Source organism: Panthera leo, chromosome D1, assembly GCF_018350215.1.
Source record: "Panthera leo isolate Ple1 chromosome D1, P.leo_Ple1_pat1.1, whole genome shotgun sequence".
In the NCBI taxonomy this organism is placed as follows: Eukaryota; Metazoa; Chordata; class Mammalia; order Carnivora; family Felidae; genus Panthera; species Panthera leo.
In genome coordinates this window covers 9,667,749-9,695,361 of record NC_056688.1, presented here as the reverse complement: position 1 = coordinate 9,695,361, position 27,613 = coordinate 9,667,749, and the positions used below count along the sequence as shown (strand labels likewise).

Genomic DNA, 27,613 nt, shown 5'->3' with positions numbered 1-27,613 from the left:
AGATTTTAATAGCAAAACAGAAGAGACAACTCCAGGTGGAAATCTTTGACCATTTTAAAGAACTCATTCTACATATACCAGGGAGCAATCTGAGGGGGACCTGGAAGAAGCTATCTAATTAACCTAAAGGAAAGCACCTGTGTAAGGTTAAACACCTGTCAGGCTTTTGACCCAGGCTTATATAAACTTCAGCCTAAAACTAACAAAACAGGTGTGGGGGAGAGTGTTTTCTAACTCTGGCCCACTTTTATTTTTGTTGTTGTCGTTGTGGGGGCTAAAGCACTTTTTCTGGCAAATACAGTGTATGTTTGATTAACCTTAACTTTTACTTAAAGCATGCAACCTGAGAGTCACATTTTAGAACTACTATACCCTGAAATGTTTTGCTTTCTGTAAATACCTTTTTAAAATAGTGGTGCTCGGGTATAATTTACTGTCCCGTATCCAGACTTTTTTTTTTTTTTTAGCTTAAGTTGCATACTGGTGTTTTATTTGTTTCTTAAGTATATTAAAGTTTTAAAAAGTGGGGTTTTTTTTCTTTGAAAACATTAAAAACTGGCTAATTGAGGAATTGGTGTTTACGGCTGTTTTGGCAGTGGACCCTACTGACACACTTATTTAGTTGACGAAGGACCAGCAAATGATTTCTATGTTTCAGGTATATAAAACTTCCAAATGGCAATTACATGTTGATTGTAAGCTTGATCCTGTTTCTAGTTCATTTATTCTCACTTCCTTTGAATGGTTGCAGTCCTCTTCCTTTCTCTGGAATCATGAGAGATGAAATTGCAACAGCCGTTTTCTTTGTCACAAGATTGGTGAAAAAACATGATAAACTGAGTAAACAGAAAATAGAAGACTTTGCAGAAAAGCTGACGACAATCTTGTTTGAAACCTACAGAAGTCACTGGCACGCCGACTGCCCTTCTAAAGGGCAAGCGTTCAGGTGAGAGCTGGCATATAGGATGACAAGGGGAACTAACGAGCAAGCAATAACCATTGGCAGTGATTCTGTTGGCAGTCTACGAGTAACAAAAGGTTTACGGCCTCAAATTTATTTGAACTTGGGCTTGGAAGAAATGCAGCAGGTGGTAGTGCATAGAGAAAACTATACAATTTCAACATCGTTGAAAACTGTAGTGCAACCCCCCTTACGTGGGGTGGTTTAAACTATCTCTGACTTGTGTTTACCGTGAAAGATGGGCAGAGGACATTCGGCAAAACCAATTGCGTGACTTAGTGATGTAACGTTGTGAGTAGCTGATGTTGATGGTTCTACTCGGAAAGCCGTGGAGGGACAGGGTGGGGGTCAGCGGTATGAGAGCAGTTGGCCCACCACATGATTCCCGTCTACTAAGGCGCCTGTCACCAAGTGTTTGTTTCCCTTTCCTTGCTTTCTAAAGGTGTATCAGGATAAATAATAGTCAGGATAAAGATCCCATTCTAGAAAGGGCTTGTGCTGAAAGTAACGTGGATTTTTCTCACCTGGGACTTCCAAAGGAGATGACCATATGGGTAGATCCCTTTGAAGTGTGCTGTAGGTGAGTAATCTCACTGGAGGTGGTGTGCTCTGTGATCCCTGGAATCACGGGTTATAGAGTCAGTTCTGTGCACCTTTGTGAGAGATGATCCACGAAAGCCCTGCATTAGCGGTGAGGGCACTGGCTGGTTAAGGTTTCAGATGCAAACTTTCTTAGCACAGACTTCCAGTAGGAATGGACACAGTGGAAGCACAGAGACTTTACACAGTACAGTCAAACCTTGGATTGCGAGTAACTTGTTTTGCGAGTGTTGTCCAAGACCAGCAAACATTTCTAATAAATTTTAACTTGATATGAGTGATATCTTGCAATACGAGTAGTATGTGATGCCTAATGTCACATGATCATAACTGAGCCAATGGTTCTTGAAATTCTCTTTGCTATACAAGTGCTTTGGATTACAAGTGTGTTTCCGGAACGAATTATGCTCGCAAACTAAGGTTTTCCTGTATTTGAAATTTGACTTCAATCACTGCACTGTATTGCCAACTATAGATTGTAAGGCCTAAGTATTACAGGCAATATCAAGGGGGCAGAGGAATTGGAACTCAGTTCATTAGTTGAATCAAAAGAGACTAGTTTTTATCTTTGTCAGAGAAATTCACCAAGCTAGCCCTTACAGAATACCCTCACTAATTGCTGCCCCGTGGAAGCTGAAGGTCACAGTGTCTTGCAATTTGCTTTGCTGTCAAGCCATTTCAATTTGTTTCTTAAAATAACTTTCTGCAGATTGGTTGAGCGGTCTGTAGAAAAGGTTAGAAATGAAAAAAAAACTTGGATTTTTGAATCCTTAATAAAGAAATTTTCTTTTCCTACTTAGGTACGGTGAGAAAAATCATCCATTTACAATTGCTTCTTTTAAAGGCAGATGGGACGAATGGGAGCTTTCCCAACAGGTCAGCTGTGCTGTTAATAGAGCTACATTAGACTACGCCTCTGGCATTTCCTCTGATGAAGAAAGTTGTAACAAAGAACCGCAGATCATTCCTAAAGTCAGCAATCCAAAGAGTATTTATCAGGTGAAGTGTGGTCCAGTTCTCAATGCTTTTTTTTTTTTTTCTGTCCTAATTCTGAAAAGAATTTGTTCACTGTAAAAGAAACAAATGGAAAACAGAAACAAAACCATAAAGATTAAAATCACGTTATTAACATTCTAGGAAAATTTTTTTCTTCTTGGTGTAGTTTCTTTACTTGGTGGAGTCCTCAGGAGTTACATAGGACTGTTTCTCCATATTATTTGAACAGAAGTTTCCTTTAATCCAAATTCCTTCATAATTAAATATTAAAATTAGCAGACTTTCTTGCTAGTAGAAAATAACCTACCACTTGTAGAAAATTTGGAATATTAAGAAATGGTCAAAGGTCTATAATCTCACCATGAGAACAGTTGTTCTAAAAAATACATAATTTAAATACATATTAGATTAATAAATTAAATATATATTAAACATATATTCATATTATATATATTATATATACATACTACATACATATATATATATATATATATATATATATATATATATTTAACCACAACCCACAGAAAGGTAAGCATATTTATATGTTGGAAATAGGTTTAAAGAAATAATACTTACCCTTACTTGGCATAATGCCCCCAATATTTTCTACTAAATTGATTTCAATCACCTAAATTGATTTCATGACTCAAAAATGGTTGCAACCCACAATTTGAAAAACATTACTCTAGACAGAATCTTGACTGACACTGTATGTATATACTTGTTTGTACGTTTGCTGAAATTAATCACTTCTGTTGTAACATTAGAACAATTGAAATAACATCTTGGCATTTTTTTCCCTTGTAATTTAACCAATCAATTACTGGCACTCATCTGGATTATTTCCACATTTTTATGATGCAAAAAAAAGCTGATAACTTGTAGAGATAACTGTATTTTAAGTTAGTGTGGAGATTTGATTCTCAGACACGGAGTTACTGGGTCATACGGACATTTCCCTGTTTGCAATATATGCCAAGGTAGCATCTAAAGGTTTTATTTGTAGTCTAGCTCTATGTAATGGAAGTGTCTCTTGTATCATTTTTCCTAAAATTGGTTATTCTTACTTAAAAATAATTTACTAAAGTTGCTACTGGGTCTAGACACGGTTACTTTAAGTAACATTAAAAAACAAATCTCCATGTGCCCAAATGTTTTGGGTACTTATTAGCATACGAATCTTCTCCTCACGAATTATTTGAGGTCTTAATGTATTATTATAGGCTCTTCAAAGGTTAGAAATATTTTAACCCCTTTTCATATTACTGGCAAATAATTTTTCTATAGCTTGTGTAGTTTATAAACTATAGTTTATTGTATAGTTCTATATGTGTAAAAGTTTAAAATCATATATTGAAATAGATGCCCTTAATTCTATTCTTATGCTTAGAAAGATTTCCTTCCACCTAGGGATCAGATCTGTAGTCAGCTATATACTTTGTAGAGCAACGTACTTTAGGAGTGTGATCTGTAAAACATCTGTATTGGTTATTTGGGATGTTGAAAATGTATATATCTAGACCTTAGCCCAAAAGGTCATGATTAGACAGTTTGGTGTTAAGCCAGAGAGGGAGGGTGGGGTAGAGGAGAACCCAAGAATATACACAAATTTGAAGATGTGTTTTTAAGTATTTTAGTTGTATTAAAGATTTAATTTTCTTAAAAGATAGGACTTTATAACCACCCCTCCCACTGGCTATTATCTACTGTGTTTTCTATTCATTGGTACTCTGCTTTGTAAAGGCTTACCTTGTGAGTCATGGGTTTGTGTTTAGTACTTAAGTCTAGCTTCTTAATTTACAGATCTTCATACCTACTTTGATACTTTTTTTTTTTTTTTTCAGGTTGAAAACTTTAAACAGTCCTTTCAATCTTGGTTCCATGTCTCCCGCAAAAAGAATATGGCAGATGGCCGTATGGGCCTCCTAGGAAATGCTTATGCATTGCATAAAAATCATAAGCGTCAGAGGCCTGCTGCTATCTACCGGGTAGACAGGTACCACTGGGTCAACACTAACCGATAATGCAGTGGTCGGGTACTTGTGGGATAGAGCTCAGAGGAGCGGGCTTCATTTTCTCTATAACAAAAGGGAGTCTAAAATTGAGAGGCCCATGAAACAGAAAAAATAACCATCTCAGGGACTAGAGTGGCGTAATGGCAAATCCTCTAGTGCAGATCATAACAGTGTTCTTAGCTATACTTTTAACTCTTAATTTTATGTGAAGTTTTATGTAACACTAATGAATGTACTCAGTAAGGTAATGGAATGAAGATAGTGACCTGTGATGAGATTCAATGAATTATGAAAAGTAACGGTTTAAATAAACGTACTATGTTTTTAATAACTTGCTAGTTCAGTTTTTTGTTTTTGGTTTTTGATTTTTTTTTTTTCTTTTTGTTTTTGTTTTTGCGTTTTTTTTTTTTTTTTTTGCAAGAAAGCTTCGAAAGTTTGTGTTTCTTCATTAGCCATTAAAACAAATAGAACTTCACTTGGCAAAGTGTGAGCCTCATGATACAGTCTCCTGGTTCCATTTTGTTACCTGCCATCACTGCTCTATTTCACAAGGCCATTGGGAGCTTGTTTTAAGATTACTCTTTAAGATACAAAATTCCCTTGCTTGCGTGTCTTTCAAAAATTTTCATCCATTTCTAAAACTCTTAATAGACTTAATTATGACTTTGATAACAGTGACACCTGCTCATTATAAGGATTCAAGCTAATTTAAAATAAAAAAACTTGATAAAAAAAATTCAAGCTAAGCACAAAAACAAAACAAAATGCACCAAGAAAAAAAAATCCCTACCATCCAGCTAGAAACTACCATTATTAACATCAAATGGTGACCATCTTTCCAGTCATCCTACATATATAAGAACTGATACACAATTAATTTAATAAAACCATGCTATAGGAGTTACTAAATTTTTAGGACCTATTTTAATTTTTCATTTTAGTTATCTCAGCAAAATGGAGAAACCGAGAGTGAAATATTCATGAAAGTTTCTACCACAATATATTTTATTTTCCAAAACTTTTCTCCGAAGTTAAAAAAAAAAAAAAAAAAAAAAAAAAAAAAAAAAAAAAAAAACAGGAAAAAAAAAAAACCCCCAGAAAAAAATGGGGGAAAAAAAAAGAAAATACCAGGAGGTTGGAATCATCTTTAAAACTTTGACAATTTTATACAGTATTAATTGTTGCTATCAAGCTGCAGAAAGCATTCTTAATTTTTTTCCTGAAGGACAAGTTGTGAGATATTAAAATCTTGGGTTATGCTTTCTCTTATAATTTCATAAACCTTACAGGAAACTGTTTTTGGCACTATACCGTGGAGAAAGCTGAGACCAGTTTGATTTCCCCAACTCCCCACCACTCATATCAACATTTTCGGTGGCTTCCTTTGCCTGCCAGTCTGAGAACTTTTCCTCTATATTAGAAATCTATGTCCAAGTGTCTGTCAGTCATTTTACATCAGTTTTTCCCAGAATACTGTGTCCCTTTCTCATCTGAAGATGTAATTTTTCTAGACCAATCTTCTACAATATTAATACTTTCTTTGTCCATCCATTTCAGGGATACCAACTCTCCTGATGCTGGATCATTACTTTTGGTCTGATTGCTTTAATATCTTTATTTCCTTTTTTTTAAAACCACAATTGTCTTAAGTCTTCCTTGTGCCAGTTTGATTCTTACTCCTGTCTGGTCTTTCTTGTTTCTATTTCTTAGTTCCATAATGATATTTTAGATTTCAATCAGTGACTTTCTCTGTAGGAGTTATTCACATGTATAGTTTGACCAGAAAATGAAAGAAAACTGTATAAGATAGTTACTATACGTAAAACAACCTAATACTTAGGAAGAATGGGTTTCTAAGAACCTTTACACAAGGATTTTATTAACAAAGTGTCTCTTGAAGTGAGTGAGGTTGTTTTGTTTTGTTTTTTAATGTTTACTTATTTTTGAGAAAGAGCAAGTGAGAGCATGAGCAGGTGAGGGGCAGAAAGAGGGAGACACAGAATCCCACGCAGGCTCCAGGCTCGGAGCTGTCAGCACACAGACATAGACTGTGTATGTCTGTGTATATGCGTGTGTACACAAATTATACCTTGAAGATAACTGAAAACTTTTATTTAAAAAAAAATTTTTTTTTAACGTTTATTTATTTTTGAGACAGAGAGAGACAGAGCATGAACGGGGGAGGGGCAGAGAGAGAGGGAGACACAGAATCGGAAGCAGGCTCCAGGCTCTGAGCCATCAGCCCAGAGCCCGACGCGGGGCTTGAACTCACGGACCGCGAGATCGTGACCTGAGGTGAAGTCGGACGCCAACCGACTGAGCCACCCAGGTGCCCCTAACTGAAAACTTTTAAAAAGAGACAGCAGTAAGTGCACATAATGTGGCAGAAGAGAGCTCATGATCCCCGTCTTGTAATCTGTGGCATTTCCATTAAAAATCGGGTGCTTACCAAAAAGCTGGCAGCTGTTAGCGTATTAGTGGAATCAGATGGAAGGCCCGAGAAGTCAGCCAGGAAGTTAAGAGGATCATGTTTTGGCTGGTGCCCCACTCAGCCAAGAATGAGGAATATAGAGGAAAGCTCTTTAATTCCTGCATGACTTTTTCCTTGTCACCTGTCTCAGAGGCCCTGGACCCTTGGCCTAACTACTTTATATAGTCTTATGCGTCTGGTTTAATTCATCTTCACTCTGCTTTTTTGGGAAATGCAGTTTGTAACTTATGCAAATAGCTAAATAAAGTTCTCGAGAATATGCACCCCTTATTTATCCTATCAAAGTAAGATTTACCTGCTCAAAGTACTGGAGGAATCTTTAACCCTATGAAATTACTATGCTTTGACTTGAGGCGGGGGGCGGGGGGGGGGTGCTTTGTTTATGAATTGCCAGTTCATCAAAGAGACAGGAGAATGGTTCCCTCACAGGCCAATCTTAGGGCAACTACATGTTACTGGTATCTGTGCTACGAGGGCAGTAGATACTTTTAATTGAGCTAATAACTTAGGAAACAGTTTTAAGGCTGACAAATGTGGTACTTCCTTTGCCTGATGGCTAATGTCTTAAACTGAATGAGTCTTTGAGATGACTGAGTGACCAGCCGCTGGCAGCAAAGAAATAAGGACTCACTGTCCGTGTAAGACGGCGGAGATTGAAGATCTGTGTGCAGTGAATTGACTCGGAGATGCTCTCCTTGTGGCTGCACTGAAAACTCTCTGTTAAACCTTAATTACAAATCTTTTTTAAAATTTGTTAAACCTTTTTTATTTTTCATTTTTAAATGTTCATTTATTTTTGGGAGAGAGTGGGGGAGGGGCAGAGAGAGAGGGAGAGAATCCCAAGCAGGCTCTGTACTGTCAGTGCAGAGCTCAACGTGGGACTCGATCTCACGAACGCTGAGCTCATGGCCTGAGCTGAAATCAAGAGTTGGACACTTAACCAACTGAGCCACCCAGGCGCCCCCCGTTAAATTTTCTCGACTAGCCTGCTCCTTTGTCACTTTGCTTGAAAGACTCAATAACAATTGTTACATAAAATAAACCTCGCTTGCTACTCATCTGGGAGTACAATAAAGAGAATTATCCACGTGAGGAGCAGCCTGAACTGCTGTCATTGGATTTGTCTTCCGAGCTGGCTTTTGATACGAAGTTTGTGTTTGCAAAAGAATTTTCTGGCTTACATTGAATTCATGGGACAGTTGTGTCCCTCCTGATTAGCACTTGAACTTCAGTTTCAGATGACTCCTCATCTCTCTGAGGTGTTCCAGCCAGAGTCTCCAAAGTGACTTCTGTGTGGGCCACATGGCCTGTATCTTATCGCCAGATCTCCAAATTCTCATTCCGGATCCCCCGATATTGTACAAATATACCTGACTACTTTGTGTGACTCAGTAACAGACAATTTTACATAAGTTAGTCAGCCTTATATATACAGATACACAAATTGACATTTCTAGAAAGAGGTTCAGTATTTTTAAATAATGAACATTTTAATAAGATATGTGGTCTAATGGTTTTTTAGTCACATTGAAAGTGTCAGCATGTTATCATCTGTGCCAGATATTACCATCTATTATGTTATATATCCACCCAAGATTATGTGATTTACACATGAATAAGTATTTTTAAAAATCCTCTTAATAACTTTGTCAGATATATTTACATATTTAACATGTTTTAAACATGCACACTGAAATATATCACCATTCTCTTTCTAGATCTAAAAATACAACAGAAAAAGAAACATGTAGTTATTTCTCTAAAGACACAATCCAGAGAATGAGGAAAAATAGTTGCAGAATAAGGAATTCCTACAAATAAATTAAATGGGAAATACAGTGAAAAATGGGCAAAATACTTGAATAGGCACTGCTCAAGAGAAGATATTCAAATGATGTATAAATACAGGAATGGTGCTCAGTTTTAATGGCTACCGGAAAAATGCAAATTAAAATCACATACCACATGCCTGGGTGGCAAAGTCATTTGAGCATCTGACTCTTGATTTCAGCTCAGGTCATGATCCTGGGGTCATGGGATCTAGCCCCATGCTGGGCTCCATACTGAGTGTGGAGCTTGCTTAGGATTCTCTCTCTTTCCCCCTCTGTTCCTCTCCCCCGCTTGTGCAGTCTCTTTCTCTCTAAAAACAAAACAAAAACAAAAATACCACATACCCAGAAGGATGCAAGAATGCATAAAATAAAAAAGATGGAAAAAACTAAGTGCTGATAATCTTCTGCTGGCAGTATATATTTAGACAATCACTTTGGACATCCAGTTGTAAGTTTCTACTAAAGTCAAACATATCCACACCCTAAGACCTAGAATTTCTAGTTCTAAGTAATACCTGACTCAGTATAGTCACATATAGTCACCAAAAGGTACACAAGACTATTTGTAATAACCCCAAACTGGAAGATACCTACAGGCACATGAGTATCGGAAAGAGTAAATTTTGACAAATCCATACAATGGGGGTCTTATAGCAAAGAGAATCAACAAACTACAGCTACATGCAACAATATGGATAAACCTCACAAACATGATGTTGAGCAAAAGTAATCCATATTTTATGATTCTATTTATGTGACGTTCATGAATAAGCAAAAAACAGTTTATGGTGTCTGAAGGCAAGATAGTGGTAATTCCTGGGGGGCAGATGACTGGACGGAAGGGACATGGGGGACACTTCTGAGAAACTAGTGATGTTCTCTTTCTTGATGTGGATGCTGCTTATACAGAAATGTTCACTTTGGACAATTCATGAGGAGTGGGTTTATGATATATGCACTTTTAAAAGCTGTGTTATATTTTAATATAGTTTTAAAGGTAGTTTTTACCCAAGACATGGGTGATAACTTTAAATAAAGTAGACTGGGGCCCAGGACCGGAGTCAGTGTTCAGTTATTTTTCCAGCTTGCTAGTTTCTGATCTCAATCTTGACACATAAGGTCACCACGCTGCATGAAAAAATGAAGATGTTTGGGGCTTTTCTCTTTGCTAATTATCCATATGCCTTATGGATATTAATGTTGTATTAGTGAAGTATTAGTGAGGTATTGGTGTTGGTCATTTGGAACCAAAATATTTGTTGGTTTTTAAAGATATAAGATTTTACATGCTTATGATCAAACACCTTTTATACAAGAGCAGCAGGTGTCATAAGGTATAACAAGAGAACCCCTGAATGGGAGGGTAATGGACCCAGTTCTAGCTACTTCCTGCTCTCGTCCAGCTGGGTGAACAGGGAAAGTCTGCGTCTTGGTTCCCACTTCAGGGCTTTATGCACCTGAAGGCAAAGGGTGAAATCTTTTGGCTCCTTTCTAACTGAGATCTAAGATCCACCATCTCCCGGTACTGGGAAAACTCTTAAATAGGGTGATTGATCAGGTAGCCTTTCATACCACCATTAATTTCCAATCCTTCATTCTGCTGACTTTTTCACTTACAAATATGGCTCCAAACACATGATGAAGTGTTTCAAGATGTAGAGCAAAGCAGTCTTAATGCTGTAGATCATAAGGCCATCTCACCTCATCTTCGTCCTCACTCTGATCTCTCCGTTTTCTTGGTATCTGTTTTTCAGCAGCAATGACGCTTTTTAGAAGATGTTCCATATTGGTGAAGAGGAGAAGATCCTTGTTTTTCTTAATATACTGTGGAGAGTGTGGAGGAGAGAGTTAATGCCTTTGCACCCATTTCCTTTAAGTACTCGTGGATATTCTTTTTTTTTTTTTTTTTTAAATATATTTTTGGGACAGAGAGAGACAGAGCATGAACGGGGGAGGGGCAGAGAGAGAGGGAGACACAGAATCGGAAACAGGCTCCAGGCTCCGAGCCATCAGCCCAGAGCCTGACGCGGGGCTCGAACTCACGGACCGCGAGATTGTGACCTGGCTGAAGTCGGACGCTTAACCGACTGCGCCACCCAGGCGCCCCATGTACTCGTGGATATTCTTAGCCAGACTCTGGATCTGAGCATAGTACATACAATTCTGCTTTTAAAATAAAAGCAAGACCTCTCCCTAAATGGTGGCTGACAGAGGACTAGCATTCCAGCTCCACAATGACCTCTGGTGTGGGCAAGTTTTTACCACTCCTAACCCTCAGTTTTCTCACCTGTAAGTTAGGAACAAAAGTAGCATCTACCTTATAAGGGCATAGATGAGATGCGTGTAAAACTCTCAGCAGAACAGCTGGCACGTGACAAGTATGTAATAAACGTCTGCTGTTCCCTGCCCTGGAGTTACCAGGGTGAGGTTGGTGAGATTGGAATGTTTCAGTAGATAGCATCAGGGGTTACACAAACCCCTTCATTAATATAGTAAATATATTAAAAGCCTACTTCTAAGCCTGGAATGTGGGCTATATCAGGAAACAAAACAGACAAACATCTCTGCCCTCATGGAGCTTATGTTCTATTAGGGGAAGAAATGTATTAAACAAGGTTAAGTAAGTAAATTACACAGTAGGTTTAGGAAGTGATACAGGAGAATGGAAATTACAGCCGAGTAGGGAGAAGGTGATGAATGGGAGAAAAGAGGGTTGCAAATGAAGATGGGCTGGTCAGAGCGGGACTCATTGAGAAGGTGACACTTGAACAAAGTCCTGGAAGAGGTGAGGGAGTTGGGCATGCTCTAACTCCTTAGACCAGTGTCTCTCAACCTCAGCACTACTGACATTTGGGGATGGATAATACTTTGTGGTGGGGACTGTCCTATGTATTGTAGGCTGTTCAGTGGCATCCCTGGCCTCTCTCCACTAGTTAACTGCAGTAGCCCCCTTCCTGGAGCATGATAATCAGAAATGTCTCCAGACGTTGCCAAATGTCCTGTGGGGTATAAAACTGCTCCTGGTTGAGAACCAGTGCCGCTGCAGGCAGAGGGCAGTGCACCTGGTGTGAGTAAAGAACAGCAAGGAGGAAAGTGTAGTTTGGAGGTGAGTGACCAAGGGGAAGAGTAGCAGGTGAGGCCGTGAGAGAGAAGGGGACTTGGTTTCCTTGGCTTTGACTCTAAGTGAGATGGGGAGCCACAGCAGGATTTTAAACAGATCCATTTTCATTTGAAAAGGATCACTCTGACCAATGTGCTGAGAGTAGACTGAGGAGAGGCAAGGCCGGAATCGGGGGACCAGTTAGTAAGTATTATAGTAATCCAGGTGAGATGACGTGGGCTTGCACCACGCTGGTAGCACTGTAGGCAATGAGATGTGGTCTTATTATGAATATACTCTGAAGGTAGAGTGACAGGATTTCCTGATGGATTAGTTACAGGGTGTTTGTAACAGAGAGGTTTCAAGGAAGACTTTGGCCTAAGAAACCAGAAGAATACAGTTGCCACCAACTGCGATCGGGAAGGTTTCTAGTAGGGGAGGTTTGGACAGAAGACAGATTGGGGGCATAATGAATTTGAGATGCTTCTTAGACCCGGAAGTGGAGACGGCCCATAAGCAGTTGAGTTGAGTTAGTGAGTTGGGCGGGGCTGGCGATAAAAATTTGAGATTCCTTGACATATGGTTGGGATTTGAAGCTTGAAGATGGGCTGAGATCCCTAAGGGGAGCAAATGTAGACAGAGAAGAGAAGAGGACAGGAATAAATCCTGGCCCTCCAACATGAACAGCCTAGGGAGAAGAGGCAGGACGAGCAAAGGAGACGGAGAAGGAGCAGCCACACAGGTAGGGGCAAACCAGAGGACTCTGGGGTCCCTGGAGCCAAGCCAAGATTGTACTGGGGACAAGGAAGTAATCAGATGGGTCAGATGCTGCTGCTGCTGAATGCAGAGAGAGAACTGAGCATTCTCTGGGGTCTCTGGGGGCTAGGGTGTGATTGATTCTGGAGTCTGGATGACCACTGTCACCATCACCATCAACGAGCACAAAATAAATCTCTGATTGGTAACTAATGGGGATCTGATCATAGATAGGTGTATATGGAACATTTACTAGGAGTCAGGAGATCTAGCATCTGATCTCAGATCTGCCACTACTAACAGCTTCATGATTTGGGGCAAATTGCTTAATCTCTCCCTAAATTCAAAATGTGACTAAAAATATGTCTGCTCCCTATTCTGCAGGATTGCTGGCTGAGAGAGAATATATGAGAGAACATATACATAAAAATGCTTCGAAATTTCTAAAGGTTTATATAAATAATGTGAAAAAAGATGCAACTCAAGAGTGAACTGATCTTTCATGAAGGATAACAATTTCAAGATCCCAGATTTAAACTTTGTGATATTTTTAATAGTTAAATATGATGGTATTCTCATAAAAGCACTTTAAATAACACAGTATTAAGAATACCATTATCAGGCTTGCATGGAAAAGAGCACACTGCAAGTTGGGTAAAAAAGCTATCACCTGGGCATCTAAATTTAGTCACTGAGTCACCGTAGTTTTAAAGATGGAATCCTGCAAATTGATAAATAGGTTAGTGGGATATGAGTTAAGTAACTATGGGGCCACACTGGCAATCCCCGAACTCAAACAGCCAGATACCCACTGTCCGCCTGGCAGGACACAGGATTAAAAAATATATTGTGGTATGTGGTTTGAGGAGCGGCCTGGGTGTCAAGGCAGTGTACCACCAGGGGAGGCCAGAAATATCTGAACAGGTCGGACACCGAGGCCTTTAGTCCATGAAGAAGTCAATCTTCAACCAACATGTGCTACACCAGTTGAAGTTAGTTACCTCTTCTGATGACTCTGGTTCCAAGTGAGACTCACACTTCCTTTCAATGAGTTTCGAGAGAAGATCTCTTCCTCTCGCAGAGACGGGCTGCTCTTCCAGCAGAAGAGCACTTACGCTTCGGTCAAGCTTACCGTCCCAGGAAACCGCTGACATTTGCAGCGCCATAGAGAATGCTTCCCTGAAATAAGCCTGCAAGCCCTGGTCAAGGAAAAGGTGAGGGGGGCCAAATCAGTTCCATTCTAGATAATTGCTGTTATACAGCTTCAAAATAATAGCTGAAAGAAAGATGGGGTTTGATATCCATCATCTTCACTTGCCCTTACCGCGGGTTATTATTGTCATTTGCAATTCTGGTGCGGCTTATGTGTTGGCAAGGAAATAGCCAAGAAAGCTGTGATGCCATTCTCATAGGAAGGCCACTTCTTTTTGAGTTTTTACAGAGTGGTACATGCATTTTGTTGTAGGCTGCCACAGGAAATTAGATCAGGAAAACCTTCCTCCTGGCCAGGCAGTAGGAACCAGAGGCCAACAATGGGACCTAAGTAGCTTTGAAATGTCGCACAGCTTAACAAATCCGTCATTCTGGGAGAGAAGCAAAGAAAACTGTGCATTTTAGAAATACCTTGTAAAATGACCTCAGAAAGGCAGGGTCTGAGTCCTGGTGGAAGTCCTTGGCAGCGATGTGGGCCAGGCAGTGGATCAGCAGCAGAATGAAGCTTCCCACAGATGCCAAAGACTCTCTCCCAACAAACAGTATGTTTTCAGCACTCTTAGTAGAGGAGATACCCAAATACGGAGATATCAACCTCAGGGAACATCTCCACTACCTCTTTCTTTTCCTACTTTCATGTGGTCTAAATTCACTTTTGGAATCATAAAGTCAGAGACTCCCCAGGCTTAATGGAAATTTACTGATGATGAGGTAAAAACTATTGCTTTAGTTCAACTCCCGGAATAAATCATGTTCGAATCGCAAGGGAGTGATACTATTCTGGGGGCCCACCCCAGAATGTCTGGTTCTATTGGTTGGTTTAGGAAAAACCTTGGCATCTCCATTTTTACCCAGCTCCCCAGGTGGTTGATGCACGAGGTCCAAGGACCTCAGTTTGAGAATCAGTGCCTGACAGGGCTCTCTGACTTTGTCTTTCATGCCTTTATTGTAATCAGGTTCTCAAATATCCTCTCTTGTCTAATTGACTTGAAATAACTCCCTTGTTCAGGCAATAGGTTGGCTTGGAAAAAGCATTAAGTAATTTGGAGTCAGATAGTCTTGAGATCTGGTTCTGGAATGAGCTCTGGGGACAGCTCAGAATAGTGGTTAAACAACGAGTTTGGTGTTCTAATACACGTGGACTCGAGTTTAAACTCTTGATAACACTGTGAGCTTGGGAAAATCACTTGGCCTCAATGGGTCTCAATATCTTAACTCATAAAATGGAGGTCACAAGACTAGTCGCCCAATAGGGTTGGGCTGTTGTAAGCTGTAAATGAGTTAATGCACGTAAGGCACGTGGCCAAATGCTGGACACACAGTACTCCAGTAGTCGGTGAATCCTGAGTTTGTTTCCCCATCAGTAAAATGGGATTAAATTCTTGCCTACTTCATAGATAGCTTTGAGGATCAAGTGAAATGATGCCTGGAGGGTGCAGTGTGGGAGTTATTTTTGGTCTTAATTAACTTTCCCAACAACCGAGTGGTCAAGTGTGAACCGCATCCTAGTCCTCTAGCATTGGTTAGCAGTGCCCCCTCTCACAATCACTGTTTACCAATGAACCGTTATCAGTGTTTCAGGTCTGTGTATACTGGCTTAGGGCTACCACCAAGGCACTGCCAATCCTACATATTCGAGGAACTGCAAGCACAAGAACAATTTCGATCCCTTTCTGCAGAAAGATGCTGATTGTGCAGGATTTGCAGAGGCTGGAACCATGACTCTGACGGGAAACACCAGTCTGGAACCACCGACTTTGATGACAGAGATTCATCAACAGGCACAAAGCCATTATGATTCTCTCTCTGGACACAAGCCGGGACATACTCATTTCACTAATTAAGAGAAAGCTTTTACATGGTGACATTTATTATGTCTTACTAAATGACTTATTACCAAGAGGGATAAAGTATGTCAGGACTCGAGAGAGAAAAATGTTTTATAGTGTTTGTTCTTTTTGCTTCTGTCTATCTCTTTAGACCCTGGAATTTTACAAACCCGCCTCTGGGGCTGAATTTGCAGCACCTGAAAGAAGAAGGAGCCTTCGAAGGCATTGTCTGAGGCTTCCATGGCAGGCAGATGAGAAGCAATCTGCAGGGTGATTTCAGGAGCCTGAAAAGAATAAGAAACAAATAAAACCCAAACCCAAACCCATCCTCTTGCTAAGAAATTCTCATGTAGCTCAGCTCCGTAGCACCAACCAAATTAATGGGAAGTAAATGCATTGGAACATCAGTTTAAAGTGTAACAGGATAAGGAGCTTCAGTATACACTAAAGGAAAGTGGAAAGAGTATTTCTGTGTTCGATATTTATGCTAATTATAAGCATTAACTTACTACTTTTCTAACTCGAGGGTGGCAGTCAGGCATCGGGGCTGTGAAGCATGATGCTTGAGTCCTCACCTGGCTCTACCCTTTTGGTTGTGTGATGTTGGGTAAGTTAACTCAACCACTTTGTATTTTCCCACCTTATTTTTAAAATGAGAAAAAAAAATAGATATAGGAGCCTGGGAAGATGACAGAGTAGGAGGATCCTAAGCTTACCTCATCCCACTGATACACTTAGATAATAGCCATATCAATGCAACTGACCCAGGAAATGACATGAAGACTGGTAGAACAGACTCTTCACAGTTAGTCATAGAGAGGAGGCCATATCAAAAACGGTAGGAGGGGTGGGGACATGGTTGGGAATGAAACCCCGGTGAAACGGGGAGAAAACCACACACCAGTTCAACTGCAGCCCCAGCAAGGGTTGGGAGCAGACGTCTGAAATGACTGCTAATCCCACCTACCAACAAAAATCTCACAGTGGGCAGTACGAGGAGAGAGCCCTGTAGTTCGGAGTCACTGCAACCCTAACAGAGGGACGGGGGGCAGACACCTGGTCTGACTGCAGGCCTCACCAACAAAAGCCTCTCAAGGACGACACAGGGAACGCACCCTACAGTTAAGTGTGACTAAAGCCTTGGCAAATGAGCTGAGGGCAGGCATCTGGTCTGATACAACTATAAGCCCAAAGCGGCCCCAGACTAGCCCCTTAAGAGTACAGGGACCAAACCCTGTCCACAACAGGCAAAGTGGGTCATTGCAGCTGAATGGACTGAAGGCAAACACGTCTCAGTCAGAAGAGTAGGGTGCACACCGCATACACAGGAGATACCGCTGAAGCATCTGGTCTGCTAAACAGGGGGCATTTTATTTTAGGGCACTAGAGGACCTCTTCTTCATGTGGCCCCTACTTTTAAGAGCAGGAGACTTAGCTGACTTTCCTAATACATAGGAACAAAACACAAAGTTAGACGAAATGAAGAGACAGAGGAGTATATTCCAAATGAAAGAACAGGACAAAAACCACAGCAAAGAGCCCAATGAAATGAAAATAAGCAATGTGCCTGATAGAGAATTCAAAGGAATGGTCGTAAAGATACTTACTTACTGGACATGAGAAAACAGTGGAGGATCTCAGTGAGACCTTCAACAAATAGATAATTAAAAAAAGAACCAATAATAGAAAAATAACTCAATAACTGAAATTAATAATACACCAGAAGAAATCAAGAACAGATCAGAGGATGCAGGACTAGACAGAGAGCAGAGGACAGAAAACTTATTAGAAGAAATAATAGCTGAAAATGTCCCTGAGATGGGAAAGGACACAGATATCCAGATCCAGGGGGCAAAGAAAGCCCCCAGTGAAATCAGTCCAAGGAAGTCTACACCAAGACACATCCTAATTAAGATGGAAAACAGCAAGAGAAAATAAAAGCAGCAAGAGAAAATAAAACCATTACCTAGCAAGGGTAACCCCATAAGGCTATGAGTGGATCTTTCAGCAGAAGCTTTGCAGGCCAGAAGGGAGTGGCAGGATATATGCAAAGGGCTAAAAAGGAAAAGCCTGCAACAAAGAATATTCTATCCAGCTATGCTATAATTCATAAAGAAGGACAGATAAACAGTTTCCCAGAAAGACAAAAGTAAAGGGAGTTCATCACCACTAAATGAGCCTTACAACAAACATTAAAAGAAATTCTTTGAGTGGAAAGAAAAGGCCACAATCAGGAGTAAAAAAATTAGCAAAGAAAACATGACACAGGTAAATACAAACATAATAAAAATAGGCTAATCACTTATAAAACTGGTATGGAGGTTAAAGCACAAGAGCAGTAAAATCAATTATATCTATAAAAATCAGTCACAGTATTCACAAAGTAAAAGGATGTAAAGTATGGCATCATATAGATAAGATGTAAAGGAGGGAGGTAAAATGTTAGTGCTTTTAGAATAGGTTCAAACTTAAGTGATCATCAACCTAATATGGACTTCTATATACATAGGATGCTATATATCAGCCTAATAGTATTCACAAATCAAAAACTTATAATAGACAGGCAAAAAATGAAGAGGAAGGAGTCTAAGCACATCACTAAAGAAAGCCATCAAAGCACAAAGGAAGAGAGTAAGAGAAGAAAGGAACAGAGAAGAACTACACAACAATCATGAAACAAGTAACAAAATGGCAAAAGTACCTACTTATCAATAATTACTTTGGACGTTCTGGCAGGGAACACAGCTACTTGTATACCCTCAATAATTAGTTTGAATGTAAATGGACCAACTGCACCAATCAAAAGACATGGGGTGACTGAATGGATAAAAAGCAAGACCCATCTATATGCTGCTTACAAGAGACTCACTTTGACCTAAAGACATAGATTGAAAGTGAAGGTATGGAAAAACATTTATCATGCAAATGGAAGCAAAAAGAAAACTAAGGTAGTAGTACTTCTATTGGACACAATAGATGTTAAAACAAAAACTAAAACATGAGACAAAGAAGAATACTACCTAATGATAAAAGGAATAATCCAACAAGGATATATAACAACTGTAAATTTTTATGCACCCAATATGAAAGCACCAAAATACATAAAGCAACTATTAACAGACATAAAGGAAAAAAATCAGTAGTAAGTAATACAATAGTAGTAGAGGACTTTACTACCCCACTCACATCAATGGATAGATCACCTAAACAGAGAATCAACAAGGATACAGTGGCTTTGCATGACACATTGGACCAGATGGATCTAACAGACACATTCAGAATATTTCATCCCAACACAATATTCTTTTCAAGAGCAAATGGAACATTTTTCCCAACAGATCACATGTTAAAGCCACAAAACAAGTCTCAAAAAATTAAAAAAGACTGAAATCATAGCATGAATATTTTCTGACCACGATGGTATGAAACTAGAAGTCAATCACAAGAAAAAATCTAGAAAGAACACAACTATATGGAGGCGAAATAACATGCTGCTAAACAATAAATGAGTCAACCAGCACATAAAAGAAGAAATTTAAAAAAATACGGAGACAAATGAAAATGAAAACACAATGGTCCCAAATCTTTGGAATGCAGCAAAAGCTGTTGTAAAAGGAAGGACTATAGCAATACAGGCCTCACTCAAGAACCAAGAAAAATCTCAAACAACCTAACCGTACAAATAAAGGAGCTTTATAAAGAAGAACAAACAAAGCCCAAAGCCAGTGGAAGTAAGGAAATAATAAATGTTAGAGTAGAAATAAATGAAACAGAGACTAAAAAATTAGAACAGATCAATGAACCAAGGATCTGGTTCTTTGAAAAGATCAATAAAATTGATAAACCTTTAGCCAGGCTCATAAAAATATACAGAGATGGAGAGGGAGGGAAGGAGGGAGAAATGACTCAAATAAATAAAGGAGGAGAAACAACAACCTACACCACAGAAATACAAATGATTATAAGAGAATATTGTGAAAAATTACATGCCCACAAATTGGACAACCTAGAAGAAATGGATAAATTCCTAAAAACATATAACCTTCCAAAACTTCAACAGGAAAAATAGAAAATTTTAACAGACTGATTACTAGCAATCAAATTGAATCAGTAATAATGAAAAAAAAAAAAAAAAACAAACTTCCAACAAACAAAAGTCCAAGACCAGATGGCTTCACACATGGATTCTACCATTTAAAGAAGAGGAAATACCTATTCTCACACTATTCCAAAAGATATAAGAGGAAGGAAAACTTCCAAATTCATTCTATGAGGCCAGCCTTATCCTGATACCAATATCAGAAAAAATTTCTACAACCCTTCCCCCCAAAAAACTATATGCCAATATCTCTGATGAACATAGATGCAAAAATCCTCATGAAAATATTATCAAACTGAATCCAACAATACATTAAAAAAAATCACTCACTACAACCAAGTGAGATTTATTCCAGGGGTGCCAAGTGTGGTTCAATATTCACAAATCAATCAACGTGATATATCACATGAACAAAAAAAGGATAAAAACCATATGATCATCTCAATAGATGCAGAAAAAGCATTTGGCAAAGTACAACATCCATTCATGATAAAAATCCTCAACAAAGTAGGTTAGAGGAAACATACCTCAACTTAATAAAGGCTGTATATAAAAAGCTCACAGCGAATGGCATACTCAGTGGTGAAAAACTGGGAGCTTTTCCTCTACGATCAGGAACAAGACAAGGATATACACTCCCACCACTTTTATTCCACATAGCACTGAAAATCCTAGCCACAGCAATCAGACCAGAAAAAGCAATAAATGTATCCCAATTGGCAAGGAAGAAGGAAAACTTTCACTATTTGCAGGTGACATGATACTATATATGGAAAACCCGAAACACTCCACCAAAAAACCATTAAAACTGATGCATGAATTCAGTAAAGCCACAGGATACAAAATTAATATACAGAAATGTGTTCCATTTCTATAACTAATAATGAAGTAGTGTAAAGAGAAATTAAGAAAACAATCCCATTTACAATTACACTGAAAACAGTAAAATACTTAGGAATGAACTTAACCAAGGAGGTGAAAGATCTGTACTCTGATAACTATAGAACACTGATGAAGGAAATTGGAGATGACACAAACAAATGGAAAGATATTCCATGCTTATGGATTAGAAGAACTAATATTGCTATAATGTCCATATTACCCAAAGCAATCTACAGACTTAATGCAATCCCTATCAAAATGCCAATAGTATTTTTCACAGAGCTAGCATGAATAATCCTAAAATGTCTATGGAGCCACAAGAGACCTCAAATAGCCAAAGCAATTTTGAAAAAGAAAAACATTGCTGGAAGTATCACAGTTCCAGATTTCAAGGCATACTACAAAACTGTAGTAATCAAAACAGTACAGTACTGGCACAAAAAGAGACACATAGATCAATGGAATGGAATAGAGAGTCCAGAAATAAACCCATACTTTTATGGTCAATTAATCTATGACAAAGGAGGTAAGAATATAAAATTGGAAAAAGCTTCTTTAACAAATGGTGTTTGGAAAACTGGACAACTTATGTTGAAGAATGAAAATGGACCACTTTCTTATACCATACACAAAAATAAACTCAAAATGGGCTAAAGATCGAAATGTGAGACCTGAAACCACAAAACTCCTAGAAGAAAACATAGGCAGTAATTTCCTTGATGTTGGCCATAGAAACCTTTTTCTACATATGTCTCCTAGGGCAAGGGAAACAAAAGTAAAATGAAACTATTGGGATTACACCAAAATAAAAAGCTTTTGCACAGTGAAGGAAGCCATCAACAAAACAAAAAGGCAACCTACTGAATGGGACAAGATATTTGCAAATGCTATATCTGATAAGGGGTTAATATCCAAAATATATAAAGAACTCATTACAACTCAACACCAAACACACACACACACACACACACACACACACACACACACACACACACACAATCTGATTAAAAATGGGTAGAGGACATGAATAGACATTTTCTCCAAGGAAGACATACAGATGCCAAAGAGGCATATAAAAAGATGCTCAACATCATTCATCCTCCAGAAAATGCAAATCAAAACCACAATGAGATACCACCTCATACCTGTAAGAATGGCTAAAATAAAAAAAAACATAAATAACAAATGTTGACAAGGACACAGAGAAAAGAATCCTTGTGCACCACTGGTGGGAATGCAAACAGGTGCATCCACTGTGGAAAACAATATGGAGGTTCCTCAAAAAATTAAAAATACAATTACCAGGGTGCCCGTGTGGCTCAGTTGGTTAAGCATCTGACTTTTGCTTTTAGCTCAGGTCATGATCACAGCGGCGTGGGATCGGGTTCTGCATCAGGCTCTGCACTGAGTGTGGTGCCTGCTTGGGATTCTCTCTGCCTCTCCCTCTCTCTCTGTCCCTCCCCTGATCACACACTCTCTTGCTCTCTCTCAAAATAAATAAACAAACATTAAAAAAATACAATTACCATATGACCCAGTAATTCCACTGCTGGATTTTTACACAAAGAAAATGAAAACAGTGATTTGAGAAAATATACGCACCCCTATGTTTATTGCAACATTATTTATAATAAGCCAAGATACTGAAGCAACCCAAGTGTCCATCAATAGATGACTAGATAAAAGAGATGTGGTAGATATAGACATAGATATAGATAGATGCCTATATCTATGTCTGTATCTATCTATATCTATATCTATATCTATATCTATATCTATATCTATATCTATATATCTATATCATGGAATATTACTTAGCCATAAAAAAGAATGAAATCTTGCTGTGACAACATAGAAGGACCTAGAGAGCATTATGCTAAGTGAAGTAAGTCAGACAGACAAACACCATATGATTTAACTCATATGTGGAATTTAAGAAACAAAACAATGAACAATGAGGAGACAAAAAAACCAAATTCTTTTTTTTAAAGTTTTCTAATGTTTATTTATTTTTGAGAGAGAGACAAAGTGCAAGCAGGGGAGGGCAGAGAGAGAGGGAGACACAGAATCTGAAGCAGGCTCCAGGCTCTGAGCTTGAATCCAACTGCGAGATCATGACATCACCTGAAGTCAGAAGCTTAACCGACTGAGCCACCCAGGCGCCCCAGAAACCAAATTCTTAAATATAGTGAACAAACTGGTAGTTGCCAGAGGGGAGGTGGTGGTGGGGATGGGGAGAATTGGTGAAGGGGATTAAGAGTACACTTAGCATGATGAGCACTGAGTCATGTAGAGAATTGTTGAATCACTACATTGTGTACCTGAAACTAATATAACACTGTGTGTTAATTATACTTGAACAAAAACATGAGAAAAAAATAATAGTATGGCATAGGGTTTTCGTGATTGAATGAGTTATTTCACGCAAGTTATTAGAACATTTTCTGGCATGTACAAAGTACTTAATTGATTCTACTCACCATCATTTGAGACATTAGACTGTAGATTGGTAAAATGACTTCTATCAGTCCCCTTAAAAGAGAGATTACTAAGTAATCTATTCCAGCTGCTTAATCCTAAGGTATATCTACCACCTGAAAGCCTCCTTCCTGGTCACCTTGACCTTCTTGGCTGCATGATGATTGCTCCATAGACAGGCAGGCAACCAGATTTACCTGAAGCTGGGGGGTGAGGAGGTCCAGGATGGAGAGGCCATACTGGTAAACCACAAACTCCCTGGCAGAAAGGTCTGTGGCTTGCACAGCGATAAGCTCTTCCTTCAGCATTATCTGAGGTTTCGGGACATCCTGCAAACAGTTTTCTGGGGCTACAGAGATAAAGAGAACACAGTAACGATTCCACTGATTTTTCTGTACAGTGATGATTTTAGTAAGGGCAACAGCAACACAATTCAGCTTAGGAAAAGGTGTATTTGCATCGATCGGTCCATCCACCCATGCCAGATATGTACACTGTGCCTTGGATCCTCCTGCCCATTTTCATGGAAAAGCAAGTGAGCCTCAGTCAATAGGAACAGAGGTGCCCAGAACAACAACAAAAAGATGAGGGTCTGGAGAGGATGGCAACCAATTTTCTACTACGTGTTTCATAGGGTTGTTTGGAGCACTGAATGTAATGTGCTCAGAACTGGGACTGGTACATAGTAAGCACTCAGTAAATGCTAGCTCTATTAACAAAATAATCTTACTTCCTCACAGATTGTCTCTAATGGGCCCCGGGTATTTAAGCATTTTGTATGATCTTTTTATTTTTGAGAAGACAATGAAAAAAGCTTGGGTAGCATGGCATAGCAAAGAATCCTGGGCTAGTAGCTAGAAGACCTGAGTTCTGGTCCAGGTTTTGGAAGACCCTGGGAAAGACACTAAACTTCTTTGAACATCAGCTCTTTCATCTATAAAACGTACGTTAATAATCTTTCGCCATCTTACAGAATTAGAGTTTGGGTTACCAGGTGTAAATAAGACAATGCATGAAAAATTGCTTTCAACATCGTAAAGTCAATACCATCGTAAGACAATGGAGGTTGAAGTGTGGGTGAGAAGCCACTTCTCTGTTCACACTCTTCTTAGTTATCCCCCCAAAGGAGGGGGAATTAATTAATTAGTTGAGCTGTGGGTCAGCAAACATTTTCTGTAAAGGGTCCAAAAAATAAGTATTTTAGGCATTGCTGGCCAAGAGGCAAACCTGGGGTTCAAATTCAGCGTTCCCATCGTTGTGCTGGAAGTGTGGCCTCCCTCTCCCATGGTGCTTTCCCTTCCTTCTCTGAAATTCAGTGATGTGTCCTCCTGGGAACTCACCACCATATACTGCCTGCACCCCCTTTTGGCAGTGCCTTTGTAGCGTTGGATAATTGTCCACATGGGTAGGGAGGTTAAGAGCACAGGCTGCGGGACTGAATTCCAGCTGAACTCCTTGAGTTTTGACAACTCACTGGACCTATTGGGATGCCTCAGCTTCCCTCTCTATGAAATGAGTAAAAGTACCTACTTTACTGGGTTGGTGTAGAGATTAAAGGAGCTAACGTATCCAAAGAGTGAGGAGAGCGCACGACAAATTGCAAAGCCCTCCGTACACATGTTATTCTTCTTTTGACTTCCCCCACCCCAATCATTCACAAATGTAAAATTATTTTTAGCTTGTGGGTCACACAAAAACAGAGAGCTGGCTGGAATTGGCCTGCCGGCCATAGTTTGCAGATCCCTGGTCAAATTCAAGGGTGTTTATGGAACTGCGTTGACTAATGGCTTGCATTGTGGTCAACTGAAAGGCATACGGTATCTCCTCTTAATCCTCTTCCACTTGGTCACTGAGTGGATTGAAACAGATCTAATTCTTCAAGGCAAGGCCAGCCATTGTCTTTTCACTGCGAATGTCAAGGGGTGGTATTGGTAAAGTGATCTGGAGTCCCTTTTTGGTGCAAGGTCTTCCTTTTCTTTGTCTTCTGCCTATCTCCCTGCGTCTCACACTTTCCATTAACTCCTTGTAACATGTGGCTGGCCAGTATGGGGTAAAATCCCAAGATTTAGATTCAGTGTTTAGTGGAAAGATAGAAGGCCTTTAGGAATTCCCTTTTGAAACTGACCATATTAGTATTACAGTGGAACTTTGACTCCTATTTGTTATTCCTTATACAGAAAAATCTCTTAGGAATCTTAGGTTGGGGGTGAGGGGAAAGGGATAATTGGTGACGCAAGATTCTGACATTCCCAGTCCCTGGGGTCACACCATCGAACACATTCAGTGCACCATGAAAGTTCCAAGCAGGGGCTACAGGGAAAGGAGGTTACCTTGTTGGTGATGCAGTTGTGCTTGTAGTTCACCTTCCTCCTTGCGGGCTTGGGACCAGATGTCTACTTTCTTCAGGGTAGAAAAGACTGGTGAGGTCCACGCGATGTCAACTTTATCTGTATCTGCACAGAGACGGGGGGTAGTTGTTGCAGTAAGAGCACAGGATTGGGGCTAAATAAGAAAGAGCCAGATGTAGTGTTACAAGCGACAGGTGGCCTGTAAGATGGCCCCCACGATTCCCCTATGTGTATCCACGCCCTTGTGTTATCCCCTCTGGTTGAGTGTGGGTTGGACCTAGTGATTCATTTCTAATGAATGGAATATGGCTCAAGTAATGAGATCAGGATACGGAAAGGCTGTGGCTTCCATTTTTTTTTTTTTTTTTTTGCCCCTTCCCACTTGCTTGCTCTGAAGGAGGCCAGCTGCCATGTTGTGAGCTGTCCTGTGAAGTCCAGGTGGCAGGGAATTGATTCCCCAGGTGAACCTTGAGATGACCACATCTCTGGCCCAACACCTTGATGTAGCCTGTATGAGACCCTGAGGCACTGGCCCCCAGCTAAACTGCAACCAGATTCGTGACCCACAGTAACTGTGAAATAAAAAATGTTTGTGGTTTTGAGCCACAGAATTTTCTGGGAGTCTGTGGTAACAGCAATATATAACTAATACATTGGGTTTCTCTATATTCCTCCTGAAGAACGTACTGTGACCACACCCTTACAGTGTCAGAAGCCCTAATGGTTTATTAGAACTTATCAAAACATGGCCAACATTGGCAGCAGAAATGAATGCTGGGCCAGTGACCAGCCTTACCTGTTCCTGGCCCCTGATCCTCTGGTCCTGGACCATAACCTTGAGCTCCCACTAGTGCTGCAGTGAGGCTCTTCAGGAAGGGGATCAAGAGTGGGCAGGCAGCAGCCTGGTCCCTTAGAGAAGCCGTGACTGTTCCATAGAATCTGTCTCCAGGGTAATTCTCCAAACACGCAGGGGCTCCTGAGGCAACAATCTAGGACAAAATAGTCAGCACCTGGTTCCGTGCATGGTTCCCACCTGTCCCATGTGGCTGCTTTGGGAGCTTCTCGCTGAAGCCCCCACCAAATTGGACATGCAGATCTCCTTGGCCGAGTCCAGAGTCCGTACCTGGGTGTGCAAGAGGTGGAGGCGGCTAAGCTCCCGTTGGTACTGTAAGTGACCGAGGGCTCGATCGAGAAAGCTCTGTCTCTCCCTTACCACCTCCTGAAACTCATCAGAGAGATGCTGAACCACCTAGAGCACAGGAAATGAAATGCCCGAATGAAAATAGAGCTTTTCTCTCTCATCTTGTTCCCCTCCCAGCCCGTCCACTTCTCCTCAGGGCACCCCCATCCCTGAGTATTACATCGCCCTGAAGAACCACATCTCACGACATAGGAGGATGCACGCATTGTACATGGGTCCCCTCATCAGCCTCCGAGCCTCACCTTCCTGAGACGGTTCCAGATCTGGGGGCTCTGACCCCTACTCTGCTGTAGCCACGTCTCCTCCTCCTGGCCCCGCAGCCGGCCCACCGCTTGCCCCAGCTTCTCTGCTGCGTGTCCTAAACTCTGCAGGACTCTCTGCATGCCTAGCGCCACCTGTGCCTCCTGCTCCCCCTCCTCTCTGTCTGCTGCAAGGGGCAGAGAGAAGAGCCATGTAACGGCAGCCATGTCTGGGGACAGGGAGAAGAAAAGACACAGTGGTTTACTGCACCTGCCAGGTCCGAGCCAGGGCCTGGCTGGGAGCCTGGGAGGTGAGCACATTCAGAGGGCAGGAGGGGCTCCCCACTCCCGAGATTTCTGCTCTGGGGATCTGGGCCCAGGGGATGCTGTCCCACCTCGAGAGAGCAGGCCCCGCTCTGGGCCACTCTGCATGCTCAGGGCTCTGGCTCTCCTCTGAGTCTCCTGCAGGTGGCAGGACTCCAGCGCAGCACAGGCCTCCTCGGCAGCCCTCAGCTACACAGGGCAGGAAGCACAAAGAAAGGGGCCTCGGAGAGGAAGGCAGGAGCTCTGG

General features: G+C 40.5%; 2 protein-coding genes across 3 annotated transcripts; one reads left to right on the top strand and one right to left on the bottom strand.

The window, feature by feature from the left end:
• Positions 1-773: 773 nt before the first annotated feature.
• Positions 774-4,592, top strand: BTG4 (BTG anti-proliferation factor 4). The gene is made up of 4 exons (XM_042905295.1): positions 774-946; positions 1,404-1,541; positions 2,362-2,560; positions 4,405-4,592. Exons 1-4 carry the CDS (start codon positions 774-776, stop codon positions 4,582-4,584), a joined length of 690 nt encoding a protein of 229 aa, XP_042761229.1. The 3' UTR covers positions 4,585-4,592.
• LOC122199909 lies at positions 2,042-27,613 on the bottom strand. 2 transcript variants are annotated; one of them, XM_042905293.1, is made up of 9 exons: positions 27,046-27,613; positions 26,726-26,851; positions 26,399-26,591; positions 25,585-25,707; positions 23,452-23,603; positions 15,993-16,079; positions 13,756-13,953; positions 10,600-10,722; positions 2,042-2,629 (listed from the first exon to the last, which is right to left on the bottom strand). In XM_042905293.1, exons 1-9 carry the CDS (start codon positions 27,361-27,363, stop codon positions 2,627-2,629), a joined length of 1,323 nt encoding a protein of 440 aa, XP_042761227.1. In that variant the 5' UTR covers positions 27,364-27,613; the 3' UTR covers positions 2,042-2,626. The 2 variants fall into 2 exon arrangements, with proteins under 2 accessions (XP_042761227.1, XP_042761228.1); XM_042905294.1 differs by lacking the exons at positions 26,726-26,851; positions 27,046-27,613 and having other exon boundaries at positions 25,585-25,756; positions 26,399-26,508.